Source organism: Python bivittatus, unplaced genomic scaffold (genome assembly GCF_059951505.1).
Source record: "Python bivittatus isolate LINGU-HERP-01145 unplaced genomic scaffold, Pbiv_v1 ctg000020_np1212, whole genome shotgun sequence".
Taxonomy (NCBI): Eukaryota; Metazoa; Chordata; class Lepidosauria; order Squamata; family Pythonidae; genus Python; species Python bivittatus.
In genome coordinates, this window is record NW_028277030.1 from 2070281 (window position 1) to 2083759 (window position 13479).

Genomic DNA, 13479 nt, shown 5'->3' on the forward strand with positions numbered 1-13479 from the left:
CCATCAAGGCAGCTGCCTGAGGCCAGAGAGTCGCAGCTCATTGCGCAGGAGGTGCTCCGCAAGGAAACACTGTCGCAGGGAGACAGGTAGGGAAGGAAACAGGCGGGACGGATAGGCGGGGCATGAAAAAGACGCCAGCCTCCAATCCAATAATACCCTAGAGGCCTTGAGGGGGGAGCTTCTCTCTTCCACGCCATTGGCGGAGCAAGCTGCCTTTTACGCGGCATGGCACCCAATGTGGAGCGCGGTGAGATGAAAGGCCAGAGGCGGCATCTCCGCGCAACCCCATCCCTTCGTGTGCGTGAGCGTCTGGGTAACTGCTGGGTAACCGGCAGTTCACGTGTTGTTTTGCTCTTCGCGGGGACGAGCCAAGTGCGAGGAGTAACTCGCTGCGTCCGTGGTGCTGAAACTGAAGGAGCTTGCGCAGTAGCCCCGGGCGGACCGAGACGAAGGAGCGCGAGCTGACGGTGAGAGCAGACCCAGAAGGTACCAGGGACAGGTGCCGCGCGCCGCGGAAGCTCTGGGCTCGCCCTCCTTGGAGTACCGTCCCATCCTGGGGGATGGCGACCTCCCCCGTGCCGGAGTCGCCCAGTAGCTCCTCGGCTGGCCCCAACCTCAACAACAACAACAACAACAACAACCAGCAACAACAACAGGAGCAGCAGCAGCCGCCGCCGGGCGTGCGCAAGTGCGGCTACCTTCGCAAGCAGAAGCATGGCCACAAGCGCTTCTTCGTGCTTCGCGCCCCCACTGGCGGGGCGGCAGCGGGGGAGGAGGCGTCGCCGCAGCAGCCCGCACGACTGGAGTACTATGAGAGCGAGAAGAAGTGGCGGAGTAAGTCGACGGCACCCAAGCGGACTATCGCCCTCGACGCCTGCCTCAACATCCACAAGCGAGCCGACGCCAAGCACAAGCACCTCATCGCCCTCTACACGCGCGACGAGTACTTCGCCTTGGCGGCTGAAAGCGAGTCGGAGCAGGAGGCCTGGTACCAAGCGATCACGGAGCTGCTCCGCGAGAGCCAGGCCGCGGCGCAGGGCTCTCCTCGGCATCCGTCACAGCTGGCCTCCTGCGAGGACTTCAGCTACGGGCAACCGGGCTGCAGGCCCCCTTCGTCCGCCGCCTACCGCGAGGTGTGGCAGGTGACGCTGAAGCCGAAGGGACTCGGGCAGAGCCGCAACCTCACGGGCGTGCACCGCCTGTGCCTGGCGGCGCGCACGGTCGGACTAGTGCGACTCAACTGCGATCGGCCCTGCGTGACGCTGCAGCTTATGAACATCCGCCGATGCGGCCACTCGGACAGCTTTTTCTTCATGGAACTCGGCCGCTCGGCCTCGACGGGGCCCGGGGAGCTCTGGATGCAAGCCGACGACTCGGTGGTGGCGCAGAACATCCACGAGACCATCCTGGAGGCCATGAAGGCGCTGCGGGAGCTCGTAGAGTTCCGCCCGCGTAGCAAGAGCCAGTCCTCGTCGTCCTCGTCCGGCGGCGGCGCCACCACAGTCGCTGTGACTGGCGGCGGCGGCGGCGGATTGTCGTCTATGTGCAGCCGCCCCATCTCTGTTCCCGGCCGCCGCCATCACGCCCATCACCCGCTGGCGCCTCTGCCCCCCAGCCAGACCGGCCTCCTCCGCCGATCGCGCACCGATATCCTGGCTGTAGCAGGGAGCAGCAGCAGCAGCAGCAGCAGTAGCAGCAGCAGTCACGGCAGCCGGGTGCGGACTGCCAGCGAGAGTGACGGAATTAGGGCCGATTCACTGTCTGGCAGCCCCCTGAGCCCTGAAACTGGGCAAATCCCACACAGCTTTGGAATCAGGGGGAGTGCTAGCCCACTGGGGGGGCAAACAGCGATCCATTCTGGTGGCTCCCTAGCTTTAGGGCATTCTTCCTCCCTGGGGCCAAAGTTGACCACAGAGCCAAGCCTGGCCTCTCAGCGTTTATCCAGTTGCAGTGCCTCTGCTTCTGGTTCCCCAGGTGACCTAGCTGGCTTCATGACTTTTGAGGAATTAGGCTCCAGTCCAGCTGGAGACCTACTGCCTTTCTCATCTTCTTCAGCAACAAGCCACCATAGCAACACACCTGAGACTCCTCCTGGCTGGCAGTTGGACGGCTACATTGCTATGGAACGGGGACCCTTTCGCCACCAGCCATATCCTTGTGGCGAGGACAAGGTTCCCAGGAAGCGCACTTACTCTTTGACAACACCAGCACACCAGGGCTCCTTGCCTCCTCCAGTTTCCTCTGCCTCCCTGGATGAATACACACTCATGCAGGCCACCTTTTCCAGAGCGGGGTATTCTCCAAAGGCAGCCTATACTCCTTATCCTGAGGATTACTGCGATGTGGACATTGGGTGCAGTGGCACCAGCGGTGACAGGTCACGTTCAGGCTGCAGCGTGCCTAAGGAGGATGGCTATATGCCCATGAGTCCCAGCATAGCATGTGTCTTGCCATTGCGGACTGATCCCGGTGGCTATATGTCTATGCGCCCCACCAGTATGTCAGCCCCACAGCAGATTGCACAACCTCATTCCTACAAGGCCAACAGTGAGAGTTCTCCAGACGGTAGTGGCTACATGCGCATGTGGAGTACCAGTGCCCGGCTGCCTGGAGAGAGTCCGGAGGAGAGAGTGGCCAGCGAGGACTACATCAGTATGTCCCCTTTGCTTTTGCCCCCTTTGCATGGGCCTCCTGCTTCGGACTCGCCTGTGCTCTCCACTGATCATTTCAGCGTCCTGAGGCTTGGGAATCAGGCTAGCTACTTGGGTAGCCTATCGCATGCATGCCAGCAGCAGTCAGATTCTCACGGTGAGAGAAAGGACAGCGACCAGTATGTGCTTATGAGCTCTCCAACAGGCAGACAAAATTACACTCCCAAAGGGGAATTCTTTCTTGCTCCGTGCAGCAGTACTGCAATGCATTTATCCATGCATCACAGCCAGACTCAGAGCTCTCTCAGCCAACAGACAGGCAATGCCCAGCCCATACACCCTTCTTTAGGGCTTTTGCTACCCAGCACGAATGAACAGCCTTTTCCAAAGGAACCCCAGAGTTCCAGTGGGGATTATGTCAACATTGGCTATTCGCTGGCACCAACCTGTGAGAGCTCACCCTCTCTGCTTAACTCTGGCTTAGGTGGGCATAGGGGTTCAAGGATTTCCAACTATATGAACCTCAACTTTGATGGTCCCCAGTCAAATGCCATTTCTCTGGGGTCCTTGGAAGAAGTACTTTTGCCAGGATCCTGCCCTAGCTCTGGGCAGCTAGACAAGCATTATTTAAAGATTGGCATACAGATGGCTTGCCTTTCCAGCCCATCTTCTGAAGCCGGTGACTATACGGAGATGATTTTTACCACTGCCACCGCACCACCCCAGCCCATCTCACAGAAGCCAGAAAGCGTCCGGGTGACCGGCCCTGGCCCTGGCCTGAAGCAACTTACCCTTCCTGGGGTGGAGGCCTTTGTCTTTGCCAGTCCTCCTTTTAATCCCAATCATGGAGCCAAAGTCATTCGTGCTGACCCTCAGGGGCGTCGGAGGCACAGTTCAGAAACTTTCTTATCTACTACCACAGTGACTCCTGTTTCTCCTTCCTTTGCACACAATCCTAAGCGGCAGAGTTCTGCCTCTGTAGAAAATGTGTCCCTCAGGAAAAATGAAGGTTTGGGGGAGGAACAGAACAGCAGCCCCATGTGCCGGGAAACCTCAGCTGGCTTCCAGAATGGCCTCAACTACATTGCTGTTGATGCATCAGATGGAAGCCACCTTGCAGTTGGAGACCAAGTTGGGCACAAAGGCAGGCGTCCTCTCAATGGAAGCATCAATGGTACTTATGCCAGTATAAATGTCCTGGCCCACAATCTGAAAAAAACATCTTTAGTGAAAGGTGAGTTTGCGAACTTACTCCCGCTCCCCGTTCAATAACTGAGCTTTTGAAGGAGAGATCACATTAGAGCCATAGAAAACACAAAATCAAAAATACTTTGGCCATTTACTTTAAATTATTTTGCTGAACTTGTGGGGAGAGGCTAGCTTAAGGTTATACAAAAGGATTCCAAATTTAAATATGTGAGTCTCAGCTAGTGCATTGTTATTTCTTAGTCCACTAACATTTTAAAGCTGAAATTCTAGGAGTAATTCCCACTGGGAAAAAAAAAGTAGGATGTAGTTCAGAGTAAACAGGTAAATTCTCCTTCAAGTGGAGCTGGACATAACCATGAAGTTTTGTTGGCAGCAATATAGAACTTGTTTACCACTTCCTTCTTCCAGGATATTTTTTCAACTTCTTGGTCTAATCTACTGCATCTGTGCTATCCTCAAAAGAACTCTCATTCAAGTACTAATCTAGGGCCACCAAAAATCTTGCCAAAAATCAGGACAAGTATTAGAGGGCAGTTCAGAGATAGGGAGAATGAACACTTTGCTGCCACTTAGAGGTCCAGATTTTTGCAGCCTAGATATCGTAGCCCTGCCTGGCCAGATCTTAACTTGCTTTGATTTTTGACATGAGCCAAGTTGGTTAGGTTCAGAGTAATCATTAATAGAATTGTGCTATTGATATTTTTGCCTATATATCTGGTTTTTTGTTTGTTTGGTTTTTTTTGCAATAGAGATCTTAAGCTAATTGTACTTTTATTCTCTCTCCTGCATGTTTTCTCCCACTGGGGAGTACTTATTCTGCTCTGTTACAGAATTATAACACTATTTTTATTTATAACTGAAGAAAAAACACAAGGAAAAAAGGGACATACCAGATAGTATGAATAGATCGCATGTACACCATATATATATAATACAAGAGATGAAAAACAAACCCTGAAAATGTACATCAAGAAAACTTGACGAGATTGCTTAAAAGCCTGCTTCCTTGGCCCTTGTCAAAAAAAACCCCAAAACCAAAACCACAATAGATTCAGATGTTGACAAACAATGGGTCTCAGTCATCCACTGCTGTAAATTGCGTGCACATTTATCATCCCAGGGTCACACAACAGTTACTTTGGTTCCCTCCCAAGTGTGAAGTTCATGTAATTCCTGATGCCTTGATAAATTCAGTAGAGTTCATTGTTACCGATTAGTTACACTTTTATATACAGTATGCAATGGTATGCATTTCTGTTGCAAGTTTCAAACAAAGCCACACAATAACAGGTCTACTACTTTAATTTGAATTGTTTGGTATGAAAATTTGGAATAGTGAACACAAAATACACTTTCAGCTTTATTCTATTGATGTTAACTTTGAAAGTATATACATCCCAAATAATAATAAGGAAACAACAAGGAAACACTAGCATTTAACAGAACAACTCTAATAATTAACAAAGCAATTTTGTAAATTGGGTGTGTCTCACAGTTGTGTTTTGTCTAGCACAAAATATGTAAAGGATAAAAAGGTAACACTGAAATAATAGTGATCTTGAAAGTATATAAAATAGTATTAAGTCTGGGTGTGTTTGCCTTTTCCCCAGCTGCATGCGACTTTACTCCTCCAAATGACCTCCCAATTCAACAATGCACAGGTCCTATTCAAGTTTATTCTTTGAACTTGCAGAGCCAAATAAATCAAGTGTATTTTGCAAGATAAGCAGGATAATGAGGCAAATAATTTTACTATTTTTTATATATAGTGTTTTATGTATTTATTTATTTATTTAATTGTTGTACACCACCCAGAGTCACCTTGTGTGAGATGGGCGGCTATATAAATATGATAAATAAATAAATAAATAAATAAATTGGTGTTAGTTGCTTGCATGAGAAAATGGAGGAAGAGCAATGCTAGTCTTCACCTAGAATTCATCAATCCTAATCTGCACAATGTTTTGCTGTTTTTAGTCACTTCCAAGTGATTAAGGGCTGTGCATTTGTCATTTAAAAGAAGCAAAGAACTATGGAGGAATGATTGTTGACTACTGTCATTTTTAAATCCTGCACCTTCTGCTTCAGTCCTGCTCAAGAAGCAAAACGAATGTCTTAATATCAAAATGCCTTTGTCAGCTAAGGAGATACAAAATAGATGTGTACATTTTCTGTGCATTGTTGTTAGTTCCAGAGACATATATATTCTTCATTCTGGTCTGGTTGTATATATACTGAGTATAAATACAGCTGAGTCAATGCAAAGAAAAATCATTCAGTTCTTTCATAGTTGATAAGAAAATGTGTACCTTTGTTAAGAACCTATTGAGCCCTCACATGATTAAATCTGTGGATTTAAGTAAAATATTGCATTGAAAATGGAACAACTGTATAATGGGCATAAATGTAAGTCTAGTTTGTCTGTGGATCTTGACAGTGTTCGATTTCACTTGGAAATGGCAACAATATATACATAGGTAACTGTATTACTAACACTGAAAAGTGCTAGGAATTAAAACAATTGATACAATGGTAAAATAGATTCCTAAATGACCAAATGACTGCAGCCAGAGAGTACTCATAAATGGCTTTATGTCAGCTTGGAGAGTTGTATCAAAGGGAATGCTACAGAGCTATGTCCTGGACCCTTTCCTCTCATCTCCAGACCAACTGAAGCTATAGCTGAATCAGAGTTTGGGTTTTTTTCACCTTCTCTTGGATGAAGCCTTCTTATTTACACAATGTGAGTCACTTTGGCGGCATCTGAGCTGGTGATATGGGAGGGGGGATCTCCCATCTCCTGTTGGCCATTTTGGCAGGTGGACATACTTCTTTCCCTTTTCCATTGCATGGCATGCCAGCAGCCACATCAGAAGGCTGAACCAACAGAAACTTCCCTTTTCCCATAATTTGCTGGCACTCCACAGAGCCCTGCATGGCATGTAATCATGAGCCATCACCATGCATGACAGGCCAGCATGATTATCAGTATAACTGAGGAGTGGGGGCTCAGCAAGTTACAAGGTCAGCATTGGCCTGCAACCTGTGAACACAGTGTCAGCACCAGCCCTGCCAGATCTCCTCTAGGCAGAGTGTTGCCACTTGTGCATAGTGGTGGCTCTGGCTGTAGCAGAAGGAATTTCCAACTCCTTACAGCAGTCACTAACTCACAAACTACCCATAGGTGCCAGGGGATTCCTACCTCAGCTACTAGTAGCTGCCTACAGACTCCTGAGGCATTCTATGAGGACCTCTCTCATTTACCTTGTTGATAGCCATGCCATTAGGTTGCATCAATGGCAGCTCTTGCTCTAACGGGTGCCACACACACAGCCAGCTACCACACCATGTGGGCCATGTATTGGATTCTCCTCACAGTGTGTGAGCAGGTATCAGCCCTTCAAGGTAGATCGGATTGGGAAGCAGACTCCACAGGAAGACCAGAACTGAGAAAGGCTATGATAACAGAATCTTGCAAGTCTGCCCATGTCTTCTCTTCCCTCCCTCTTATACCCCAAGGACCCAGGGGAAGGCTAGTCTGAGTTTCTTTGTAATACTCTTCTTCCTCTCTGGACTAAATGCATGTTTCTTCTGCACCTGGTGTTTCTCTAACGGCCTCTCGGTTCTTTTTCCAAAGTCATTTCCTTGGCTTCCTACAACAGGCCATATGGGGGTGGTGCTTGCTGAAGCAGAACTCTTTGCTCAGCCTGTGTCTACCCACATGGTATGTGGAAGACATGTGGGGAATCTTGGAGGAGAGAGCAGAAATTCCTGTCTCCCAGATCCCCTGTACAAGCTGCCCACTCACAGAGCAGGTGATCTGGGAAGAAAGAGAGCCTCTCCTGTTTTCTTGGAATTGTTCCCCCAGATCAGCCTCCTTCCCAAGCCCCAGCCTCAGCCTCAGCCTAAATTAGGGAGAGTGATCAGTGGATCTTTTCCCATCAGCAGGAAAATCTACCAACCACTGCATCTTAGCTTGCCCCACAATAGTTTATTAAGACAGCATCACTTTCCATTTTTGTTAGCAATGTGGACTACAGTCTGGTTATTTCGACAGAGTAAATTTGTGCTGGCATACTTGGTGCGATCTCAAGGACTGAATAACAGCACATTAAATAGGCTAGCAGGATGGCTCTTTAGTCAACCTCAAGAGTCTTCACAGAATGAAGTTTTGATACAGGAAAACATGTTATAAAATCTTGTGAAAATAAGCTCATTCAGTCCAGTGAATTCAGTACTGCCAGATTTTTGTTCATGGGGGTGCTATCAACCTGACCTCTGCCTGCTCTTCCTGAATGCTCTTGATACCCATAGGATGAGTGGTGCTCTCAGTCAATCTGTTGATAGGTTGCTCACTAGAGCTGTGTGATGCTTTGGTGACAGCTCAGAAAAGATGCCGCTGCTTTAAAGAGTTGCTGAAAGGTGCAGTTATGCTCCTACACATTCCAAGTATATTTTCTAAATTATTCCCAATGGATTGTACAGCACTAATACACATATTATTGGTGTCCCAACACTCAAAACTTTGTTGTGAACCATGGAAAGTGATGATCTTAGCAGGGAAAATGAGTTCTGGATACCATAATAGTTTAATTAGTTTCTAAAATAAATGAGCTTGAATGCCCAGTTCAGCCTGGGTTGTTGTTTTATTATCTCTCTTGGAACATTTGTCATCTTTCTTTTCTTTGCCAAATTGTCCTTTGAACCTACAAGAAAAAAAACTGTACAGTACTAAGTAAAAGAAGAAGAAAGCTGTGAAGGAGAGAAAAAGTACACCACAAATCTGCACTTTCTGTTTCCTAGAAAGCATGTAGTAAGGAGAATTGATAATTCAGAACAGAGTATTTTGTGTTCCCTGAAAGAATTGCTCACCTATGTTTATTCTAGCTTTGCTAGAGGAAGTGAATAGTTTCTCTTCTGATCTCCTGTTCCTGGGTCTAGGAGGAGAATTGTGGCAGTGATACTGAAGGGAAACTTAAGAGTGTAATGTTAGATCTGCAGTGTCTTTGCTGCCTCTAGGGAATGACACATGGAGCATCTTCTGTGGCAGCAAATATTTCTGGAGCAGGTGTGAATTCCTAAGAAAGGATATAGCCTTAGAAGTCAGCTGTGAGGAGGGCAGGCATGCCAACATGTGATTTAAAAAAGAGTAGATTAGTACTTATGGATCGTTTGTATCTTTGTTTACTTTTGATTAGAGTTTACTGACTCATTTTTTTCCCCCCTTTTCAGAATGAAGAAACCAGTTTTACCATTCTGCTTGGTAGAACTGTCATCATTTTAGATTTAAGCTGCTTTAAGATCCATTTTTTCTCCCTACTTCATGTAGCTTTCAGAACATTTCTTCGTTACTATTGGAGGAGAAGCAACCTGTCTCATTCACCAGGATCTTTTGCAACACTGTGCCGCTGTTTGCATAAACCATGCTCAGCATGGTATCTTTTAGGACTTTGGACCTCTACGGTGGGCTGATGCATTGTGATCATTGCCTTTTCAGTACCAATGAACTGTACTTATTCTTCAGCATGTTAAGAGGTTCTGCTTGCACATGCTACAGCAGTAAAATCTGGTGTTTACTAGCATATTTTCAAACCTCTACAGCACTACCTCAGTTAAAAGTCAAACTGGATTTGTATTGTGGTTTAGGATGGCTGGCATTTCCTTTCTCTCAGTGGCATAGTACAGGCGTCAGCCTTACTGAATCTTTCAAGAACCCTGCTGCTGGCTGGCTGCTTCGTTTACTTACATGCAAAGCCCAGAATGGGACCTGAAAAACTTAAAGCCAAGATGCAACTTGATAGATTAGATTTCTATCAATATATTTATGATAATTATAAGATACGCTATGGAAGCAACAAAACTTGGTACCATTAAACTATATTGGGATGTCATTCTATACCTCTGACATTTGTTTGATAGTTTCTGTTTATCTTTTAAAGTCCTGCAGACTTCAAAGATCTTTTATCCTATTTGTATGCTTACGTTTACCAGCTACTCTTGGTATTAGCTTATTTTCTTGCAACTAAAATTTAGAAATGAAGGCTAATATGTGTCAAAAAGGTGACAAACTTTTGTACAAAATACAACATTATTCAGTAAGGCTGAATATTTTTCTTCAACAAGTAACAGTTTCCATTAAAAAAAAAAAAGCATAACATTTGGGGAGAGGGCAAAATTTTCAGTCATTCTCCCAGAAATAGTTCACAAGGATATACATACTCAGTATTTTGAAAACAATAGTGTCATGGCTGCTATTTTTACATATCTCATCTTCAGAGCTTGCACTATGGTGGTCCTCCTCTTGTTGCTTCTGATCTGTATTTGCTTGAAGAAGCTTTTTAAAAACGTGTTGTTATTTTAAAGGTACCTGATCATTACTAAGAGCAACCATAAGCTTTTTCCTTGAGCAGTCCTGTGTTTAAGCAATGAACACAATGTCACCAGAAGCACAATGTGCTTTCTGTCTTTACTGAGCTAAGGTTTTATTGCTCAAGATAACGCAAAGTTCTTCTCCTTCCATGCTGAGCGTTGGGACAGAAGATCCTGTAAAAAGGGGCATCTGAATGTAACTGCTACCCATTCATGGTTTCTTTGAGGGAATGGGAGGAGAGTAGAATAATGCATATGTTGAAGAATGGAATTATCAAATAACAAAAAATTTAAAAGTTCAGTACCTCACCTTTCCTGCAGAAGTTTTTGACTACAATTTCTAACATCCCTGATCAATGCCCATGCTGGCTTAGGTTGTGGGAATTGTGATCCAAAACATCTGGAAGGCACTAGGTTGTGGGGGACTGTCATAAATTAAATTAATGAAGATGGCTGCGTATGATGTCCTCAAGTAATGGAGCACTGCATCTGATGATCTTAGGGGGAAAAATCAGTTCCTGATACCATAATAGTCAGTTTAGTTAGTTTCTAAAATAAATGAGCTTGAATATATACTGACTTCTTGTCAATACTTTACATTTCACAAAGGCATATGCAAATAGTTACATTCTTAATCTAGTTTACAATATGAAACCAAAATGTATAAATGTTAAATTTGCTAACACTTTGCTATGTATATTGGGTCTTTGTACATTCTGCTTGATTTTACCTTAAATTTTAAATATTTTTTGCTACGTAACATTAACAGTTATAAGCAGTGTTTTCTTTTTAGAAATATAATTGTTTCTGGACATTGAGATAGTAAATATATTTCTTGCCATTGTGCTAAGGCAAAACACTTAATATATCTTGCTGTGTCTTCCAATGCACACTATGTATATAGGAATAATCAATGATGCTGCTGGGGAAGAGAAACCATGGAACTAAAATTTAGTATTTAGTCTTTACTGATCTTGGCTGCTATCCTTAATAGCCATATGCAATAAAATGTTATTTATTGAAGAATTAAAGTCCTTGAAGGCCTGTTCCTTTTTTAAATCAAAATTGTTTTCTATAATATAGCTTTCTGCTATGTTTTTGAGCCTCTTCCTCAATCATCTTCTCTAATCAAAAGTTCCATCAGTAGAAATGATAGAGTTAAATTCTGTCCTTTGCTTGAAAATGTGCAGTGTAGTCCTGAGAAAATAATTTCAGATTTGGAAACAGTCTTTTATTAATAACAGTGCTTTTAAACAGATATTTTGCCCCACCAACCCCAGTAATGATGAGGTTAATTCACAAAAACTATTGCCAACAACCTTTTTGGCAAATGAACATCTCTGCCACTTGGGGTAAGTAGCGTCTCCAGAAATTAATATTTTTCATCTTAATTACTTTTTATTTATAGCAACGTATATTAGATGTATTTTGATAATTTTTAGTAGCTATAGTTGCACTGTCAGTTCCATCTAGATATCAGAATCTGACATCTAGAAATCCTTGGATCTAATAAAATACTCATTTGTAAAATCTTGTTTTATTAAACTTGTAATGAAGTCTAAAAAAATTCATTCTTACAGTGTGTAAAATGGCCCATCCTTTTCTGCCATAATTCTACCGGCCATAGAATTCTGATCATTTTTAGGGGGGGGAAACACTGCAAAACAATTGTCTCTAAGAATGAGATCTACACAATAATGCATTTTCAAGCATAAACTGGGCTGAGTGGGTTCTGTGAAAGATTGGGGGGTGGGGGCCTTAAACATGCTGGTCTTTGGCAGACACTCAGCCATCCACTTCTTCCTTGATGCTGTTCTTCTCTTCTCAATAGCTGTAACATCCTCAGCATTTGTCATCAGCAACATTGGCAAATACTCTGGACGGGTTGGCAGCTGGCTGTCTTTCCCTCACCACAGACACACAAAACTTGACTCCCTGCCTACCCCAACGTCTGCCAAACCTATCTAACTTGCTTAGCAGCACAAGAAGAACTGTAGTGAGTCCTCCCTCCCTCCCTCTTCATTTTCCACATTGCAGACCATATTTGTGGGTATGCATGTGCATGTCCCCAAGAGGTCAGCTACTCAGGAGTAAGTGTCTTTAAGCTGTGTGGGAATCAATAAAGAAGTTAGGATTGCTGTAGTGCACGTGTACCTCAAACCTCCTTGAAGTGGGACTTCTGGAGTAAACACAACATGAGAATCACATTTGCAAATCCAGGCAGGCAAGGGGAAGGTAAGTGCTTGGTAGCTCCAGCAGGACATTTACTTTGGAAGAAATCCATGCCACCAATACCTGTCCTAGAGGTATACCACTCATACTATTTTTATTTTGTTTTTTGACAAGGCCTAATACCTATTTATGCAATGTGAACCTTTTTCTACATATGGATCATTGGCTACAAATTGATACAAATGCAAACACTACAGAAAAAGGTGAAAGCAAAAAAAAAAAAAAAAGCCAATGCTGCTGGTATCCATATGGCACATGTTTTGAGAAATTAAAATTAAAATTGACTGATTTTACAGGACAAACATTTCCTCATGGAGAACATAATGAATTTCTGGATAGAGCTTCTAAAGGAATATCCTGAATCTGTCAGTTGAGCATGAAAATATCTGATGCCATTTGCAACAACATGTCTTTGGGAGAGCACCATCTCTTTACATACAGCAACAAAACAAGTACAGAAATAATCCAAATATAGAAAATTATCTCTGCTTACAGGTAATATCAATAGTTTCAAACACTGAATTTTTATCCAAGGAAAAGCAATCACATCCTAGTCGCTGATTTGTTTGACTAAAACATGAACCTCCCAAATAATTGTGAAATTCAAGTTCTATTTTGTGTACATTGGAAATGTTAATTTTGCATTTACAATAAACAGCTACTTTTCATTTTATTGCCAGTTTTCTATCCTGAGTGTTTTGCTTCTTAAATAGGGGTTATGGGAATTTTTTTTTCTAGCTAACAGATTCCATGGCCTGAAAAAGTTTGAAAGCTGGTGTACTAGACAATAGAATTAGGTTTGGTTACGTTTTCTTCCATTACATAAACTGTACACTAGATACTTCTGTGCATGACTACACTGAGTTCAGATGGCTTACTCCCAAGTAAATGTGTACAGAATTACACCCTTAACTTTCCCTTCTTGATACCAAAGCTATCAATACATTTCAATCTGCTAAACAATGTTTTGTTGTATCTAATACGTTCAAATTCTATTATTCCCTCAGTGGGTTTTTTT

At 44.0% G+C, this 13479-nt stretch overlaps 1 protein-coding gene across 1 annotated transcript; it reads left to right on the plus strand.

Annotated features, from left to right (window-relative positions):
* On the plus strand, positions 1-13130 carry IRS2 (insulin receptor substrate 2). The gene is made up of 2 exons (XM_088133154.1): positions 1-3885; positions 9093-13130. Exons 1-2 carry the CDS (start codon positions 561-563, stop codon positions 9095-9097), a joined length of 3330 nt encoding a protein of 1109 aa, XP_087989280.1. The 5' UTR covers positions 1-560; the 3' UTR covers positions 9098-13130.
* The last annotated feature ends 349 nt before the right edge of the window (positions 13131-13479 follow it).

Bases quoted from the DNA above. Each gene is read 5' to 3' on its own strand.
- IRS2 (XM_088133154.1), top strand. From the start codon at position 561: ATGGCGACCTCCCCCGTGCCGGAGTCGCCCAGTAGCTCCTCGGCTGGC.